This window comes from Callithrix jacchus, chromosome 12, assembly GCF_049354715.1.
Source record: "Callithrix jacchus isolate 240 chromosome 12, calJac240_pri, whole genome shotgun sequence".
NCBI lineage: Eukaryota > Metazoa > Chordata > Mammalia > Primates > Cebidae > Callithrix > Callithrix jacchus.
Genome location: NC_133513.1, coordinates 2,406,178 through 2,425,058, shown reverse-complemented (window position 1 = coordinate 2,425,058; position 18,881 = coordinate 2,406,178). Strand labels below are relative to the sequence as shown.

The 18,881-nt window shown below is 50.0% G+C and overlaps 1 protein-coding gene across 18 annotated transcripts in view; it reads left to right on the top strand.

The window, feature by feature from the left end:
• NPRL3 (NPR3 like, GATOR1 complex subunit) overlaps positions 1 to 18,881 on the top strand; it is a 95,129-nt gene that overhangs the window by 34,810 nt on the left and 41,438 nt on the right. For 5 of the 18 annotated variants that reach the window (XM_078344143.1, XM_078344149.1, XM_035266297.3 and 2 more), the window contains exons 1-2: positions 2,185 to 2,316; positions 9,923 to 9,992. In XM_078344143.1, the coding sequence (XP_078200269.1) occupies positions 2,199 to 2,316; positions 9,923 to 9,992 (188 nt within the window). In that variant the 5' untranslated portion in view covers positions 2,185 to 2,198. Of the gene's footprint in view, positions 1 to 539; positions 568 to 2,184; positions 2,317 to 3,424; positions 3,568 to 9,922; positions 9,993 to 16,098; positions 16,138 to 18,881 lie in introns of those variants that run through there. The other 13 variants (XM_035266294.3, XM_009008804.5, XM_003734357.6 and 10 more) reach the window with 7 other exon arrangements.

The window sequence follows — 18,881 nt, the reverse complement described above, 5'->3', positions numbered from 1 at the left end:
AAAGCACAAAAGTTTTTTTTTTTTTTTTTTTGAGAGGGAGTCTAGCTCTGTCACGAGGCTGGGGTTCAGCGGCGCGATCGCGGCTGACTGTAACCACCTCCCAGGTTCAAGCGAGTCTCGTGCCTCAGTCTCCCTAGTAGCTGGGATTATGGGCGCGCACCGGCACGCCCGGCTAATTTTTGTATTTTTAGTAGAGATGGGGGGTTTCACTATCTTGGCCAGGCTGGTCTCGATCCCTTGACCTCGGGATCCGCCAGCCTCGGCCTCCCAAAGTGCTGGGATTACAGATGTGAGCCACTGCGTCCGGCTGCAAACGTTATTTTTAAAATGAGGAAAGCAACATAGAGGGGGACGCGGACTCGACCCCGAGCCTTTCCCATCCATAGCAGTGAGAGGGACCCGGCGGCTCCAGACAGCGCCGGAGCGGCTCCGAGGCGTCCGGAAGACCCCGCGCCTGCGCATTCCGTTAACTGCGCCTGCGCCGTTTCCCGGGTCTGCGCGCGCCCCTCGCCTCAGCACCTCCTTCGGGCTGCGTCGCCGAAGTCTCGCGAGCCCGGCGAGCGGAACGTGAGTTGGTGACTGTCGCGCTGCTCTCAGCGCCTCCGACCCGGCCTCCTCAGGCCGCCTCTGCCTCCACCCTCGTCCTCCTCAGGCCCCCTCCGCCCCCTACCTTGTCCTCCTCAGGCTCCTCCGTCCCCGCCCCCGCCCCCGCCGTAGTCCTCCTCAGGCCCCCTCTGCTCCCTCCGTCGCCCTTCTCGGGCCCCCTCTGCCCCCTCCCTCGTCCTCCTCAGGCTCCTCCGTCCCCGCCCCCGCCCCCGCCGTAGTCCTCCTCAGGCCCCCTCTGCTCCCTCCGTCGCCCTTCTCAGGCCCCCTCCGCCCCCTCTCCCGTCCTTCTCGGGCCCCCTCCGTCCCCGCCCCCGCCTCCGTCTTCCTCAGGGTTCCCCGCCCCCGCCTCCGTCTTCCTCAGGGTCCTCCGCCCCCGCCCCCTCCCCCGCCCTCCTCAGGCCCCTCCGCCCCCTCCCCCTCCCCCGTCCTCCTCAGGCCCCCTCTGCTCCCTCCGTCGCCCTTCTCAGGCCCCCTCCGCCCCCTCTCCCGTCCTTCTCGGGCCCCCTCCGCCCCGTCCTCCGTCTTCCTCAGGGTCCTCCGCCCCCGCCTCCTCCCCCGTCCTCCTCAGGTCCCCTCCGCCTCCTCCCCCTCCCCCGTCGTCCTCAGGCCCCTCCGCCCCCGCCCCCGCCGTAGTCCTCCTCAGGCCCCCTCTGCTCCCTCCGTCGCCCTTCTCAGGCCCCCTCCACCCCCTCTCCCGTCCTTCTCGGGCCCCCTCCGCCCCGTCCTCCGTCTTCCTCAGGGTCCTCCGCCCCCGCCTCCTCCCCCGTCCTCCTCAGGTCCCCTCCGCCTCCTCCCCCTCCCCCGTCGTCCTCAGGCCCACTCCGCCCTCCCCCGCCCTCCTCAGGCCCCCTCCCCCTCCCTCCTCAGGCCTCCTCCGCCTCCTCCCTCCCCCTCCCCCGCCCTCCTCAGGCCCCTCCGCCCCCTCCCCCCCTCGCCCCCGTCCTCCTCAGGTCCCTTCCGCCCCCTCCCTCCCCCTTCCCCTCCCCCCCCCCCCCCCCCGTCCTCCTCAGGCTCCCTCCGCCTCCTCCCTCCCCTCCCCCGCCCCCCTCAGGCCCCCCCTCCCCCCTCCCCCGCCCTCAGGCCCCCTCCGCCTCCTCCCCCGCCCCCCGTCCTCCCCCCGCCCCCCCGTCCTCCCCCCGCCCCCCCCGTCCTCCCCCCCCGTCCCCTCCACCCCCCTCAGGCCCCCTCCACCTCCTCCCTCCCCCTCCCCCGCCCCCCTCAGGCCCCCTTCCCCCCGCCCTCCTCAGGCCCCCTTCCCCCGTCCTCCCCTCCCCCCTGTCCTCCCTCCGCCTCCTCCCTCCGCCCCCTCCCCCGTCCCCCCCTCCCCCCTGTCCTCCCTCCGCCTCCTCCCTCCGCCCCCTCCCCCGTCCCCCCCCCACCCCGTCCTCCCTCCGCCTCCTCCCTCCGCCCCCTCCCCCGTCCCCCCTCCCCCCTGTCCTCCCTCCGCCCCCTCCCCCGTCCCCCCCTCCCCCCTGTCCTCCCTCCGCCCCCTCCCCCGTCCCCCCCCTCCCCCCTGTCCTCCCTCCGCCTCCTCCCTCCGCCCCCTCCCCCGTCCCCCCCCCACCCCGTCCTCCCTCCGCCTCCTCGGCGGGATGGGGGACGACACCAGCCCCATCAGCGTGATTCTGGTGAGCTCGGGGAGCAGGGGCAATAAGCTGCTGTTCCGGTACCCCTTCCAGAGGAGCCCGGAGCACCCGGCGTCCCAGACAAGTAAGTGGGCGCCGGGCGGCCTGGCGGAGCTCGGCTGCTGCTGGTTGTGGAGCTCGGAAAGCAGGAGGCACACGAAGTAAAGCAGGGAGACGCCCCCGGACCCCGTGCACCGGTCACAGCGGCCTGGGCCTGCTGCGCCCGTGTTCCCAGGCTGCGGTGCAGGGCCGCCGTCCGCTAGGGTTACCGGGAGAGCCCCGTGCCCGGCCCGCTGGCCTTCGTCATCATACTTCTGCATGTGTTCACACTGGGAAAACAGAATCAGGTCAACAGGGCCGGGCACTCTGGGAGGCCGAGGCGGGCGGGGGATCACCCGAGGTCAGGAGTTCAAGACCAGACTGGCCAACATGCTGAAACTCCGTCTCTGCTACAAAAGCAAACACACACCCCCCAGAAATCAGCCGGGCGGGATGCCGCGCGCCTGTAACCCCGGCTACGTGGGGGGCCGAGGCAGGAGAGTCCCTTGAGTCACTTCCCTCGGAGGTGAAGGTTGCAGGGAGCCGAAATGGGGTCACTGCACTCTAGCCCAGGCCACGGAGCCCCGGGGGTGGGGGGACGGGGAATACGCGACCATCTGAAGCTGTCTTTGCCACCCCCAGTGACAGCCATCACACTGGTCAGGCTGGCTTTGAACTTCCACCTGGTGATCTGCCCGCCTCAGCCTCCCAGACTGCTGGGATTACAGGCGTGAGCCACTTTGCCCGGCCACATAATTCTTGTAATATTAAATCCCAGACGTAGCAGGTTGGGTCTAAGGGATAAGGAGCACATGTACTTTTAATATGTTGGATTTTTTTTTTTTCTTTTTTTGAGACGAAGTTTCGCTCTTGTTACCCAGGCTGGAGTGCAATGGCGCGATCTCGGCTCACCGCAACCTCCGCCTCCTGGGTTCAGGCAATTCTCCTGCCTCAGCCTCCTGAGTAGCTGGGATTACAGGCACGCGCCACCATGCACAGCTAATTTTTTGTATTTTTAGTAGAGACGGGGTTTCATCTTGTTGACCAGGATGGTCTCGATCTCTCTTGACCTCGTGATCCACCCGCCTCCGCCTCCCAAAGTGCTGGGATTACAGGCACGCGCCACCATGCCCAGCTAATTTTTGTATTTTTAGTAGACACAGGGTTTCACCTTGTTGACCAGGATGGTCTCGATCCCTTGACCTCGTGATTCACCCGCCTCGGCCTCCCAAAGTGCTGGGATTACAGGCGTGAGCCACCGCGCCTGGCCCTGGATTTTTCAATCTTTGTTAAACTGGTAGGTGAAAAATTGTGTCAGGTAGTAATTTTAATGTTTTCTTGCCTTATAATTAAGATAGAAAGCATGTTTTCCTGTTTTTGGAGCCATTTGGATTTCCTTTTCAGTGAATGACTTATTTATAACCTTGCCTAATGTTCTCGGGTTGATTTTTTTCCTTATAGATTTGAAGTTCTTTGGATATTTAATGTAAAAATAGACCTTTGTAACCAAAATAACTATGGCTAAAAAAAAAAAAAAAAAAAAAAAAAAAGGGCCCTTGTGGCCTGGCATAGTGGCTCACTCCTGTAATCCCAGCACTTTGGGAGGCCGAGGTGGGCCCATCACCAGGTCAGTTCAAGACCAGCCTGGTCAACATGGTGAAACCCTGTCTCTACTAAAAATAAAAAAAATTAGCTGTGTGATGGAGGGCGCCTGTAGTCCCAGCTACTCGGGAGGCTGAGGTAGGAGAATCGCTTGAACCCAAATAGCAGAGGTTGCAGTGAGCCGAGATGGTGCTGTTGCACTCCAGCTTGGCAACAGAGCAAGACTGCTTCTAAAAAATAAAAATTAAATAAATAAACAAAGAAATAAAGGTTTATGGCAACCCTGTGTGCAGGAAGTCTGTCAGCACCATTTTTCTAACAGCATATATTCACTTTGTGTGTCTGTGTTACATTTTAGTAATTCTTGCAGTCTTTCAAACTTTTGTATTATTTTATGTGTTATGGTTATCAGTGATCTTTTATGTTACTATTGTGATTGTTTTGGGGTGCCATGAACCATGCCCACATAAAATAGCAGACTTCATCAATAAATGTGTGTATTCTGGCTGTTCCCCCATTTGTTTCCATCTTAGACCACACTGTTCTCTTAGACACAACAGTATTGAAATGAAGCCAGTTAGTAACTCTACAGTGGCCTCTAAGTGTTCAAGTGAAATAATCACGTTTCTCACTTTAAATCAAAAGCTAGAAATGATTAAGCCTTTTGAGGAAGGCGTGTTGAAAGCTGATAATGGGCCAAAAGCTGGGCCTTTTGCACTGAACAGCCAGATAGTAAATGCAAAGGAAAAGCTCCTGAAGGAATGGAAAGTGTTATTCCAAGTCAGGCTTTCATGTGTACTTCCAGCTACCTAGAAGGTGGAGACAGGAGAATCACTTGAACCCAGGAGTTTAAATCTAGCCTGGGCAACACAGGGAGACCCTGACTCTTTAAAAAAAAAAAAAAAAAAAGTGTTATCCGGTGAATACATGATAAAAAAGCTGAATAGCCTAGTTGTTGGTATGGAAAGTTTTAGTGGTCTGGATAGATCAGACCAGCCACAATAATCTCTTAAGCCAAAGCCTAATCTAGAACGAGGCCCTAACTCTCTTTAATTCTGAGAAGGCTGAGAGAAGTGAGGACGTTACAGAAGAAAAGTCGGAAGCTAGCGGAGGTTGGTTCATGAGATTTAAGAAAATAAGCCATCTCTATAACATAAAAATGCAAGGTGAGGGAGCAATTGCTGATGTAGGGGCTGCAGCAGGTTATTCAGAAGATTTAGCTAAGATAATTGATGATGGTGTCTTCATTAAACAACAGATTTGCCGGGCGCGGTGGCTCACGCCTATAATCCCAGCACTTTGGGAGGATCACGAGGTCAAGAGATCGAGACCATCCTGGTTAACAAGGTGAAACCCTGTCTCTACTAAAAATACAAAAATTAGCTGGGCATGGTGGTGCGTGCCTGTAGTCCCATCTATTCGGGAGGCTGAGGCAGGAGAATTGCTTGAACCCAGGAGGCGGAGGTTGCGGTGAGCTGAGATTGTACCATTGCACTCCAGCCTGGGTAACAAGAGTGAAACTCCGTCTCAACACAACAACAACAACAACAACAAAACAACAGATTTTCAGTTTAGACAAAACAGCCTTATATTGGAAGGAGTTGCCAGCTAGGGCTTTCATACATAACAAGAAACCTGGCTTAAACTTCAAAGGACAGACTGATTCTTTTGTTAGGAGCTAATGTAGCTAGTGACTTTAAGTTAAAACAAATGCTCTTTTACTATTAGGAGAATCCTAAGACCCTTCAGATTTATGCTAAATCTACTCTGCCTGTGCTCTATTAGTGGATCAACAAAGCCTGGATGATAGCACATCTGTATACAGCAGGGTTTACTGAATTTTCTTTCCTTTTCTTTTTTTTTTTTGACGCAGAGTCTTGCTCTGTTGCCCAGGCTAGAGTGCAGTGGCACTTGGTTCACTGCAACCTCCACCTCCCCGGTTCAGGTGATTCTCCTGCCTCAGCCTCTTCAGTAGCTGGGACTACAGGTGTGTGTCACCACGCCTGGCTAATTTTTTTCATATTTTTAGTAGAGACGGGGTTTCACCGTGTTAGCCAGGACGGTCTCAGTTTTCTGACCTTGTGATCCACCTGCCTCAGCCTCCCAAAGTGCTGGGATTACAGGCATGTGCCACTGTGCCCAGCTGGTTTTACTGAATATTTTAGGCCCACTATTGGGACCTACTACTCAGAAAAATATTCCTTTCAAAATATTACTGCTCATTGACGATGTACCTAGTCATCGAAGAGCTCTAAGGGAGATGTATAGGGAGATTAATGTTGTTTTCATGGCTGCTAGAACGAGATTCATTATGTAGCCCTTGGATGAAGGAGTAATTTTGACTTTCATGTCTTACTATGTAAGAAATACAATTTGTAAGTCTATAGCTGCCATAGATAGTGATTTCTTGGACAGATTAGGGCCAAATAAATTGAAAACCTTCTGGAAAGCATGTACCATTACAGATGCCATGAAGAACATTGGCGACACACGAGAGAAGGTCAAAATATCAACAGTGCCAGGAGTTTGGAAGAAGTTGATTCCAGCCTTCATGGATGACGTTGAAGGAGTCAAGACTTTAGTGGAGGAAGTAACCGCAGATGTGGTGGAAATAGCAAGAGAACTAGAATTAGAAGTGGGGTCTAAAGATGTGACTGAATTGCTGCAATCTCACGATAAAACGTGAATGGATGATGACTGGCTTGTTGTGGATGAGCAAAGAAAGTAGTTTCTGGGCTGGGTGTGGTGGCTCATGTCTGTAATCCCAACACTTGGGAGGCAGAGGCAGGTGTATCACTTGAGCTCACGAGTTCCAGGCCAGCCTGGGCAACATGACAAAAACTCATCTCTACTAAAAATGCAAAAATGACCTGGGCATGGGTGGCATATGCCTGTAGTCCCAGCTATTCAGGGGACTGAGGCAGGAGGATCACGTGAGCTTTGGGAGGTCAAGACCGTAATGAGCCATGATCACACCACTGCACTCCAGCCTGGGTGACAGAGTGATACCCTGTTTCAAAAAAAAAAAAAAAAGAAAGAAAGCAGCTTCTGGAGATGGAATGTATTCCTGGTAAAGATGTAAACATTGTTGAAATAACAGAGATTTTTGAATATTATGTGAACTTAGTTGATATAGTAGTGGTATGGTTTGAGAGGATTGCTTCCAATTCTGAAAGAAGTTCTGTGGTGGACAAAGTGCTGTCAACTCCTGTACTACAGAGAAATCTTCCCAGCACTTTGGGAGGCCGAGGTGGGCGGATCACGAGGTCAAGAGATCCAGACCATCCTGTTCAACATGGCAAAACCCCGTCTCTACTAAAAATACAAAAAATTAGCTGGGCATGGTGGCGTGTGCCTGTAGTCCCAGCTACTCAGGAGGCTGAGGCAGGAGAATTGCCTGAACCCAGGAGGCGGAGGTAGCGGTGAGCCGAGTTCGCGTCACTCCAGTCTGGGTGACAAGAGCGAAAACTTCGTCTCAAAAAAAAAAAAAAAAAAGAGTCAACTGATGGATGTAGCAAACTTCATTGTTGTCTTATTTTACAAAATTGCTACAGCACCAGAGCCTTCAAGCAACCACCACTCTAATCAGTCAACAGCCATCAACATTGAGACAAAACCTTTCACCAGCAAAACAGTTGTTTTGTGGGGGGCAGCTTTTGAGATGGAGTCTCATCCTGTAGCTTAGGCTCAAGTGCAATAGCGAGATCTCGGCTTACTGCAACTTTCACTTCCTGGGTTCAAGCAATTTTCCTGCCTCAGCCTTCCGATTAGCTGGGACTATAGGTACATGCTACCACACCTGGCTAATTTTTGTATTTTTAGTAGAGATGGGGTTTCTCCATGTTGGCCATCCTGGTCTCCAACTCCTGACCTCAGTTGATTTGCCGGCCTCAGCCTCCCAAAGTGCTGGGATTATAGGCATGAGCCACTGTGCATGACTGATTGTTAGCGTTTTTTTAAGCGATAAAGTTTTTATTTATTTTTATTTTTTATTTTTTCAAAGCCACTTTCCCTGCCCAAGGCAATAAAGTTTTATTTATATTTATTTATTTATTTATTTTGAGAGTTTCGCTCTTGTTACCCAGGCTGGAGTGCAATGGCGTGACCTTGGCTCATCGCAACCTCCGCCTCCTGGGTTCAGGCTATTCTCCTGCCTCGGCCTCCTGAGTAGCTGGGATTACAGGCATGCGCCACCATGCCCAGCTAATATTTTGTATTTTTAGTAGAGACGGGGTTTCACCATGTTGACCAGGATGGTGTCAATCTCTTGACCTCGTGATCCATCCGCCTCGGCCTCCCAAAGTGCTGGGATTACAGGCTTGAGCCACCGCGCCCGGCCTGGCAATGAAGTTTTAAACTTAAGGTATATACATTGTTTTTTACACCTAATACTGTTACACGCTTAGTGGACCATAGTATACTCTAAACATGACTTTTTTTGTTTTTGAGACCGTGTCTCACTCTTCTTGCCCAGTGCAGTGGCATGATTTCAGCTCACTGCAGCCTCCGCTTTCAGGTTCAAGGTTCAGGTTCAGGCAGCTTCTCCTACCTCCTCAGCCCTCCGAGTAGCTGGGACTGCAGGTGCTTACCCCCACACTGGCTAATTTTTTTTATTTTTAGTAGAGACAGGGTTTCACCATGTTAGCCAGGGTGGTCTCGATCTCCTGACCTTGTGATCCACCTGCCTCAGCCTCCCAAAGTACTGGGAATACAGGCATGAGCCACTGTGCCCAGCCTTTTTTTTTTTTGAGATGGAGTCTTGCTCTGTCATCCAGGCTGGAGTGTAGTGACTTGATCTCGGCTCACTGCAACCTTCGTCTCCTAGGCTCAAGGAATTCTCATGCCTCAGCCTCATGAGTAGCTGGTTTATAGGTGCACACCACCATACCCAACTAATTTTTGTATTTTTAGCAGAGACATGGTTTCATCATATTGGCCAGGCTGGTCTTGAACTTTTGGCCTCAAGGGATCCGCCCTCCTCTGCCTCCCAAAGTGCTGGGATTACAGACTTGAGCTACTACGCCCAGCCTAAGCATAACTTGTATGCACAGGGAAACCAAAAAAAATTGTGTGGTTTGCTTTATTGCTACATTCATTTTGTTTCGGTTTAGAAACAGGACTTGTAGTAATTCTTGAGGTATGCCTATAAATCTCTTTTTAAAAACTTAACATAGTAGCAAAAACTTTCCGTACATTGTCATAACTTCTTGGAAACTCACTGGTTTTTTTTGAGACAGAGTCTCTGTCGCCCAGACTGGAGTGCAATGGTGTGATCTGGGCTCATTGCAACCTCTGCCTCCCGGGTTCAAGTGATTCTCCTGCCTCAGCCTCCTGAGTAGCTGGGATTACAGGTGCACACCACCATTCCCTGCTAATTTTTGTATTTTTAGTAGAGATGGGGTTTCACCATGTTGGCCAGGCTGGTCTTGAACTCCTGACCTCAGGTGATCCACCTGCCTCAGCCTCCCAAAGTGCTGGGATTACAGGCATAAGCCACCATGCCTGGCCTGTCACTGCTTTTGAATATAACATAAGATTTGTCATCTTAATGATTTTTACATGTATAATTAAGTGGCATTAATTACATTCATTATATTGTGCAACCATTACTGCTATCTATTTCTAAAACTTTTTCATCACCCAAACTGAAACTCTGTAACCACTGACCAATAACTCATTTCCCCTGCTCCCAGCCCCTGCTAACCTCTAAATTACCATCTGTCTTGATGAACTTGCCTGTTCGAGACATTTCATGTACTGTAAGTGCACTATTTGTCCTTTTGTCTCTGGCTTGTTCAGCATAATGTTGTCAAGGTTCATCCATGTTCAGTCCTTTTAATGTCTGAGTAATAGTCCATGGTATGGATAGACCATGTTTTGGAAAACATGGCTTTATTTATTTTTATTTTTATTTATTTATTTATTTATTTTGATTTCTTTCACACAGCTGCTTAAGGCAGGAAAACATGGCTTTTAATGGTTCCATAACCCTCCTGTACGTGGAAGGATCCTGTTTTCTCAGCCTTTCTCCTCTTTTTGCCCTCACTCAGGTAAGCCCCGTAGCCGATACGCTGTTAACAACACGGGCGACCATGCTGATGACCAGGATGGCGATTCCAGGTAAGGGCTCTGAGGTCATTTCAGAATGGGGCTTGTCCTGGTCCTAGGCCTGGGCAAAGCCCCACCCTCCTGTTGTCCTAGATAGATATAGATATTTTCTCCCTGAGAAATACAGTGGTTTTCTTTTTTTCATTTAGGGGATGCTTTCAGGTAGTGTAGAATGGAGGATTGTGTAGATAGTCTTGGACTTTCTGAATAATTTAAGTACCTTTTCCAGCTTCAGGCTTGTCTGGTGGGTAAAGCAGGTCTCAGAGAACAGATGAGGCCATGTCCATGTGAGATGTTTATCTCCTGTGAAAGAAACACAGAGGAAAGCAGACCCCTATGTTGTCTTTGGATCTGATTGCCTGAGCATGTACCCAGAGGTCATATGCAGGTTCGTGGGTGTAGCACAGTCTGGTCAGGTCCCTTCCTGGTGTCCAGGCTCAGGTGGTGAAACGGACAGTGGGGCTTAGAGCTGGGATGGTGTGAACCTCGATGTTCTTTTAGGCACAGATGAAAGGTGGATCCCATTCCTTCCTGTGTTTCCCCCGCTCTCTCTGGGAGGCACTACCAGGGGAGAAACTTTAGAAATGACCACTTCTGCCTTCTGTTCATTTTGAAGGTTAGTACATGGTAGTACAGGCCCAGGTGAAGGAGGGAAGATCATGAGTTACCTTCCCTGGGTTCCCTTAAACATAGACAAGACCTGTGTGGAGTAAAGGACTTGGCCTCCACAGTCCCAGGAAAAAATTGCTAAGATCCCTATGCTGGGCCTTTGCTCTGCATTGAGTTAGTGTTGTTTCTCTGCAGTTCCCTGACAAGGCAGCACCACACCCACCATGACAAATTGCTGTTCTTTTAAAAAAAAAAAAAAAGGAATTGATTGATTGTAGAGATGGGGTCTTGCTTTGTTGCACAGGTTGGTCTTGAGATCCTGGCCTCAAATGATCTTCCTTCATTGGCCTCCCAATTTACTGGGATTACATACATAAGCCACCATGCCTGACAACAATTTTCGGTTCTAAGAGTGTGATTTTTTTTTTTTTTTTCTGAGATGGAGTCTTGCTCTTTCGCCAGGCTGGAGTGCAGTGGCACGGTCTCGGCTCACTGCAACCTCTGTCTCTGGGATTTAAGTGGTTTCCCTGCCTTAGCCTCCTGAGTAGCTAGGACTACAGGTGTGCGCCACCACGCCTGGCTAATTTTTTTGTATTTTAGTAGAGACAGGGATTCACCATGGCCAGGATGGTCTTGATCTCCTGACCTCATGATCCACCTGCCTTGGCCTCCCAAAGTGCTGGGATTACAGGCATGAGCCACCAAGCCCGGCCAAGAGTGTGATTTTTATCCTCTTCTGGGAAGATCTTGGGGCCTCTGGCATGTCTCTGAGGGGAGTGGGCTTTGGAAGAGGGACAGGGCTTGTTGGACACCCTAGTGGACCCCATCATTTTGATGTAGAGGCCTGTGGTTTTCTTGTCCTTTAAATGTGATGGTGGAACAAACTCTGCCCAGAAGAAAGGCTGGCAGTACCTAATTCCTGCAGTTAGTTTTCAGAGACTTATAATAACATGACCATGAGGCTATTTTCTAGGGAATTAATTTAATATTTAGCATAACGAAGAGGTAAAACTCTGGGAGGGGTGTGCTTCTCTCTAGAATGTTTTATTGAAGAATTGCTTCATTCGGTAAGTTTAGCATATCATACATCTGTAAATCCCACTGCTTGCCACCCATGTTTTCCGGATGCAGGGTTACTACTCTTAGGAGCTTAGTTTCCCCCATTTTATTTTGTCATGTAAGCCTGCAGGCTCCTGCTCTGTCTTGTCATAGCTCAGAGCATGTTCCTGGAGCAAGGCAGTGAAAGTGCATCAGATCCATTCTGTGTGTCTTTGATCGTTGTTCTTAAAAGTGCTTTTCTTGGACAGGCGTGGTGGCTTACACCTATAATCCCAGCACTTTGGGAGGCTGAGGCGGGTGGATCATGAGGTCAGGAGATCGAAACCATCCTGGTCAATGAGGTGAAACCCCGTCTCTACTAAAAATATAAAAATTAGCTGGGCTTGGTGGTGCACACCTGTAGTCCCAGCTACTTGGGAGGCTGAGGCAGGAGAATTGCTTGAACCCGGGAGGCGGAGGTTGTGCTGAGCCGAGATCGCGCCATTGCACTCCAGCCTGGGTAACAAGAGCGAAACTCCGTCTCAAAAAAAAAAAAAAAAAAAAAAAGTGCTTTTCTTTCTGAAACCAGAGCTTCAGTTTGTCACACTGAAACAGTATTAACAGGCTACACCATAACTTGTGAGTTGTAGTAGTCTGCCTTAGAGAAGTAAGGGCACAGCTGCACTGCTCAGTATTATAGATACTGGCCAATGTGGCCATTTAAATTAAAATTAACTGAAATAGGCCAGACTTGGTAGCTCATGCCTGTAATCCAAGCACTTTGGGAGGCCAAGGCAGGTGGATCACCTGAGGTCAGGAGTCCAGCGTGGCCACCATGGCGAAACCCCATCTCTACAAAAAAAAAAAAAAACCCAGAAAAATTGACTGGGCTGGTGACCTGCACCTATAGTCCCAGGCCCTGGAGAGGCTGAGGTAGAGTTTCTTGAGCCCAGGAGGTGGAAGTTGCAGTGAGCTGAGATCACACCACTGTACTCCAACCTAAGCCTTGAGTGACAGAGTGAGACTGTGTTTAAAAAAAAAAAAAAGAGCTGTTGGACTTAGAGTCAGGGCTGCTTTTTTGAGGTGGATCGTCACAATATGGTTCAGGACCAGGCACGGTGGCTTATGTCCATAATCCCAGCACTTTAGAAGGCTGAGGCGGGTGGATGACTTGAGCTCAACAGTTTGAGACCAGCATGCACAACATGACAAAGCCCTGTCTCTACCAAAAATACAAAAAATTAGCCTGGCATAGTGGCACATGCCTGTGGTCCCAGCTACTCAGGAGGCTGAGGTGGGAGGACTGTTTGAGCCTGGGTGACAGAAACTGAGACCCCCCCAAAAAGACAATTTAAATATGATTCAGGGTATAGAGATTAACTGTTAACTAATTTTTTTTTTTTTTTTTGAGACCGAGTCTCACTCTGTTGCCCAGGCTGGAGTGTAGTGATGCGATATCAGCTCACTGCAACCTCTGCCTCCTGGGTTCAAGCAATTCTCCTGCTTTAGCCTCCTGAGTAGCTGGGATTACAGGTGTGTGCTATCACACCCGGCTAATTTTTTTTATTTTTAGTACAGACAGGGTTTCACCATGTTAGTCAGGCTGGTCTCGAACCCCTGACCTCGTGATCTGTCTGCCTTGGATTCCCAAAGTGCTGGGATTACATGTGTAAGCCACTGCGCCCGGCCAACTGTTATTTTTTATAACCCTGTTCTATAATTCAATAAGGAGAAAAGAAAATGGATATTGGCCAGTGTCACTAAGACTTGAAACCAAGGTTAGAAAAGATATAGTATTCCCTGGGTGTTAGGGGAGATGGTGCTTATGCTTAAATGTACCATGTGTCTCCACTACTGGTAGGGGCAGAAACCATCAAGCCAGGTTTGAGAGAGAGCCTGGTGTCCATCAGAAAGGCTGGCGTGGGCATGTCCTTCTCTGTGTGGACACCATCTTCCTGCTCCCTTCTTTGAAACTGTGAGCAGTACTTAGGCCATTACCTCAGAGAACTGGGAGCTACAGGTTTAGAGAATAATTGATTTCTTTCATTTTCAAAATGCTCTGATATCATTTTATAATTTTTTTTTTTTTTTTGAGACAGTTTCGCTCTTGTTACCCAGGCTGGAGTACAATGTTGCAATCTCAGCTCACCGCAACCTCCGCCTCCTGGGTTCAGGCTATTCTCCCGCCTCAGCCTCCTGAGTAGCTGGGATTACAGGCATGTGCCACCATGCCCAGCTAATTTTTTGTATTTTTAGTAGAGATGGGGTTTCACCATGTTGACCAGGATGGTCTTGATCTCTTGACCTCATGATCCACCCGCCTCAGCCTCCCAAAATTCTAGGATTACAGGCATGAGCCACCACGCCTGGCCTATAATTTTTTTTTTTTAAGAGACAGGTTTTCTCCATGTTGGTCAGGCTGGTCTCGAACTCAGCCACCATGGAGAACCGTGACCTCAGGTGATCGAACTCCGGGGCTTAAGTGATCCTTCCACCATGGCCTCCCAATGTGCTGGGATTACAGCTGTGAGCCACCGCACCCAGTTTCCATCTCTACCCCTTAACTCTCAGGTGACATCTTGGGGATGTGGAATCAGGTGGCACTGCTACTATCCTCAAGCTTGGCCACTTCCGTAGCAGTGGACCCAACTTGTGGGTGCACTTGGGCCTAGGCCAGATAGGGTCCTCAGCCAGGCAGGTACTCTCCAGCTCACAACATTCAGGAGGACAACATTCAGGTCCTCCCACCAGGCACATATGAGGCTCTACCAGGGCCTCTCTTGTTAGCTTTGCCTCTATTATTAGCTTGTGTGTTTAGAGTGCTACACTGATGTGTTAGAAAGATGCACTTTCCTTTCTGTAGCTGACGTTGACACACAAGAAAGATGGTACACATTTTTGTCTGCAGGCTTTGGCATCTCCCCCTGCCCAGCCATTGCGTCCATGCTGCAGGGCAGTGTACAGGGGCGAGCAGGTTCAGGGTCATGTTCAGGTTCTGTCATGGCAGAGCTCCCGACTGTTTCCACTTCTGGATTCAGGTCTCCTTTCTCTTTCCATGATACATGGAAAACAGTATGTCCCAGAACACAGATCTCTGCAGAGGAAAGTAAAGTTATTTGTTGTTGAGATGCAGTTTCACTCTGTCGCCCAAGCTTGCATGCAGTGGTGCTATCTCAGCTCACTGCCACCTCCACCTCCTGGTTCAAGCTATTCTCCTGCCTCAGCCTCCTGAGTAGCTGGGATTACAGGCATACATCACCATGGCCAGCAATTTTTTTCCTTTTTTAGTAGAGACAGAATTTTACCACATTGTCAGGCTGCTCTCGAACTCCTGACCTCAAGCAATCCACCCACCTTGGCCTCCCAAAGTGCTGGGATTACAGGCATGAGCCACCACATGCGGCCAGAAAATAAACTCTTAAACTCTTTATAAAAATCTCAGCTGGGCGTGGTGGCTCACACCTGTAATCCCAGCACTTGGGGAGGCCAAGATGGGGGGATCACGAGGTCAGGAGTTTGAGACCAGCCTGGCCAACATGGTGAAACCCCATCTCTACTAAAAATACAAAAATTAGCTGGGTATGGTGCCTGTAGTCCCAGCTACTCGGGAGGCTGAGGCAGGAGAATCACTTGAACTCAGGAGGCGGAGGTTGCAGGGAGCCAGGATCGTGCCACTGCACTCCAGCCTGGGGACAGAGCGAGACTCTGTCTCAAAAAAAAAAAGAAATCTCAACTCAGATAGTGCAGAAGCTTAGATGTTTTTTGACATATATATGGATCTACCATGACCACCTAATTGCTCCAGGCTTAGGGAAGTCAGCTATGCTGGCAGTCACAGTATCTCCAGAATTGGAACTGATGAAATTCATATGATACACTACAGTTTTCAGAAGGCTTTTGCTTCTGGGGTCTTATCTGATCCTGTGTAGCTGAATTCTCATCATGCATCATCAAACTATTAATGAAAAGATTAGTTTTAGGCTGTGTGTGGTGGCTCACGCCTGTAATCCCAGCACTTTGGGAGGCGAAGGTGGGAGGATTGCTTGAGCCCCAGAGTATGAGACCAGCCTGGGTAACATTGTGAGACCGCATCTCTTTTGAAGAAAAAAAAAGATTAGGTACTTGTGCACAGGGATCCAGCTAATACATATGGCGCTGGGGTCTGACCCAGCTCTTCCAGCCTTGTGCTTACTTCTGAAAAACGACCTTCATTCCTGCCCAGCGTGTACTTCTGTGTGAGAATCAGACCTTTAGTGAGAAAACCCCATGGTAAGTGTTCAGCATGGGGAGTGTGTGATCCTGTTTCTTGTCTGGTAAGTTGCTCAGTCTTGATGCTCAAAAGTTAATGCTTAATGGTGGCACTTCTGCTAGATTTTAATACAGTTTTTATAAAACAGCCTTATACCTTTTCATGATTTTTTAAAAAGCGATATGTTTTTGTTTGGTCTTGATGGTCCTGTTCCCATTTCAGCGAGCCATGTCCTCCAACCGATGAGCAATTGGTTGCAGGGTAAGACCAAGACCTCTCCACCGTCTTTCTGTCTTGATTCCGGCTGCCTTCTCTTCTTGTAATTGTGCTTAATTCCTGGTTTCCCTCAATGTTGAAGAGTGACTGATGAGGTGCACAGGCGTGGACCTCACTGCCCCAATTCCCCAGCCAATGCCCAGACTTCCCTACAACCCCTGCTTTTTCTCCACCCAGTCATTTAGCTATTTCACATTACCTGAGAGGTCAAGGCATGGGTTGTCTGGCATCAGGGAGACTTTTGGGACCAGGCATGTCACACAAGCCTCCTCTTCCTCCAGGTAGGCATGAGTAGTCCTGTGAGGGTGGTAGGCAAGCAGGAGTGGAGTCTGTCATCTCCCTAGTCCACTGCCACCTTAGAGAGACCTGTGACTGTTGCTCCTTGTTTTTATTTTTCTGAGGGGTTTTGTGGGGGTCTCTCCCAAGGGTTGGGGATTAAGTGTGATGCTCAGGCCTAGATACTATTGAGTGTGTTTAGTAGAGGCAGAAACGTTCTCATAGAATTGATAAGGTGTTTGTCCAAGAGGGCATGGGTGAGGTAGGACTCTTCCATTCCCCTGGACAGGGCATCTCATCTGGGCCTTGGAGGCACAGAGAGCGTCTGTGAACTTCCAGCAGGGAGGTTGGTTGGGGGAGCAGAGTTGAGCTCCCTTCCAGGATGTCTTCCCATCGTTTTTTTTGCCCAAGCTAGAGAGCATGCCCTGCTCCACAATGGCTTGGCAGTTATAGAAAGTCCTGGCCTGTTTTCTGGCTGGGCTGGTTCATCTTCCTAAATGTGTTTTTCTTTAATTTCCAGGTTATCCCAGGAATCTTCAGTTTTTGTAAGAGATGTTTTATTGTGTTGCAGTACATTTATTAGGACTTTCACCATCAAAATGAAGGAAAAGAATTTTTGTAAATGTTGGAAGCCAAAAAACAAATATTGCCGCTTGTTTGTGGTTCAGTTTGCTGTTTATAAGTTTTGCCCCACCCTCAATCTCATGAATATAACTGTGTCTTTATGCGTATTACATTACTAGGCACATTGTATAAAGTCATTCAAGTGTTTTGTCATTATATGTGTGTAATGTTAATGTGTGGGGAGTGGATTTCTCTGTGGGCGAGATTTGCGCAGATAAACAGAGTGGCTATCTGTCACCCTGCTGGCTGCCTCAGAGGGCTCCACAAACAGCCACTAAGTCAATGTGACCTTTTTTTTTTTTTTTTTTTGAGACAGACTTGCTCTGTCACCAAAGCTGGAGTGCAATGGCACAGTCTTGGCTCACTGCATCCTCTGCCTCCCGGGTTCAAGTGATTCTCCTGCCTCAACCTCCCAGGTAGCTGGGACTACAGGCGCTTACCAGCATGCCCAGCTAATTTTTATATTTTTAATAGAGCTGGGGTTTTGCCATGTTGGCCGGGCTGGTCTTGAACTCCTGACGTCAGGTGATCGCCTGCCTCGGCCTTCCAAAGTGCTGGGATTACAGATGTGAGCCACCGTGTCCACCCAATGTGACTTTTAACTTCAGCTCACAGATTTCCAGTTGGCTCTCTCTGCAGACCCTGGCCTCTGACAGGGAAGGAGCCTTTTATTTGGCTGTCTGGAGGGTGCCTTGAAGTTTGAGTATTTGTAGATGTGAACTGGGTTACCACTGCTTGCCTTGAAAGTCTCAGGACCCATCTTACAGCCAAACTAAATGTGGTTCCTGGACTGGTGCCTGAGGGCTGAGGCTGAGACATGGCTGTGACTCTTTATGACAGAGCAGCAGTTTTTAGTGGAGGTTTTGGGGTGTCACAGCAAGGGGCCTTTCTGGAGTGGTGGTCGTGATTTTTCTGTTGTCTCTGTGTCCCCTGAGTCACTGGGTGGCAGAGTGGAGGGGCACTGTTTAGCGCGGATGTGAAGTGTTGGCATTGGGTCAGTTGCTAGAGCAGAAGCGTTTGGTAGTGTTTTAATACTCAAACCCTCCTTCAACATTACCATGTCCCACAGATGGGAGTTATAGGACAGAGTGAGCCATTTAGGGTTTTTGAAGGAAGCATATTATGCCTGTGGTGAAAGATGCTGGAATCCTCCATCTCTGCAGGGCAGACCTGCAGTGGGTTGCTGAGGACTTGGTTGTGGGTTCCCGGGATATTTCTGATAAGATTGATTTCAGAAGGTACAACTAACTACACCCTGACTGGGTGAGAGGCTGTTTCCATATGGCACAAATAGGTTTGACTAAACTCTCGTATGTGGTTGGTTCGTGGGCCTAGGGTGACTTCGTATGGTTAGAGGGTTGTGCCAGTTCCAGAGGAAGGCTGGAAAACAGCATGAGCCCCACAGCCCATGACAGACTTGGAAAGAATCCTGTAGCTACTTGCCATTTGCTATTAGAGCTGAGGTTAGTCTCCCCAACCCCTTCACCAAGAGGGCCTCCGGGAAGGAAGCATGAGCAGAGATGCATACTAGAATGTTTGTCCTTGGCCAGGTGCCGTGGCTCATGCCTGTAATCCCAGCACTTTGGGTGGCTGAGGCGAGCAGATCACGAGATCAGGAGTTCCAGACCAGCCTGGCCAGCATGGTGAAACCCCTTCTCTACTAAAAAAAACAAAACAACAAAAAAAAAATTAGCCATGGTGGCGCGCACCTCTAATCCCAGCTACTCAGGAGGCTGAGGCAGGAGAATCACTTGAGCCCAGGAGGCGGAGGTTGCAGTGAGCCCAGATCATACCACTACACTCCAGCCTAGGCGACAGAGTGAGACTGT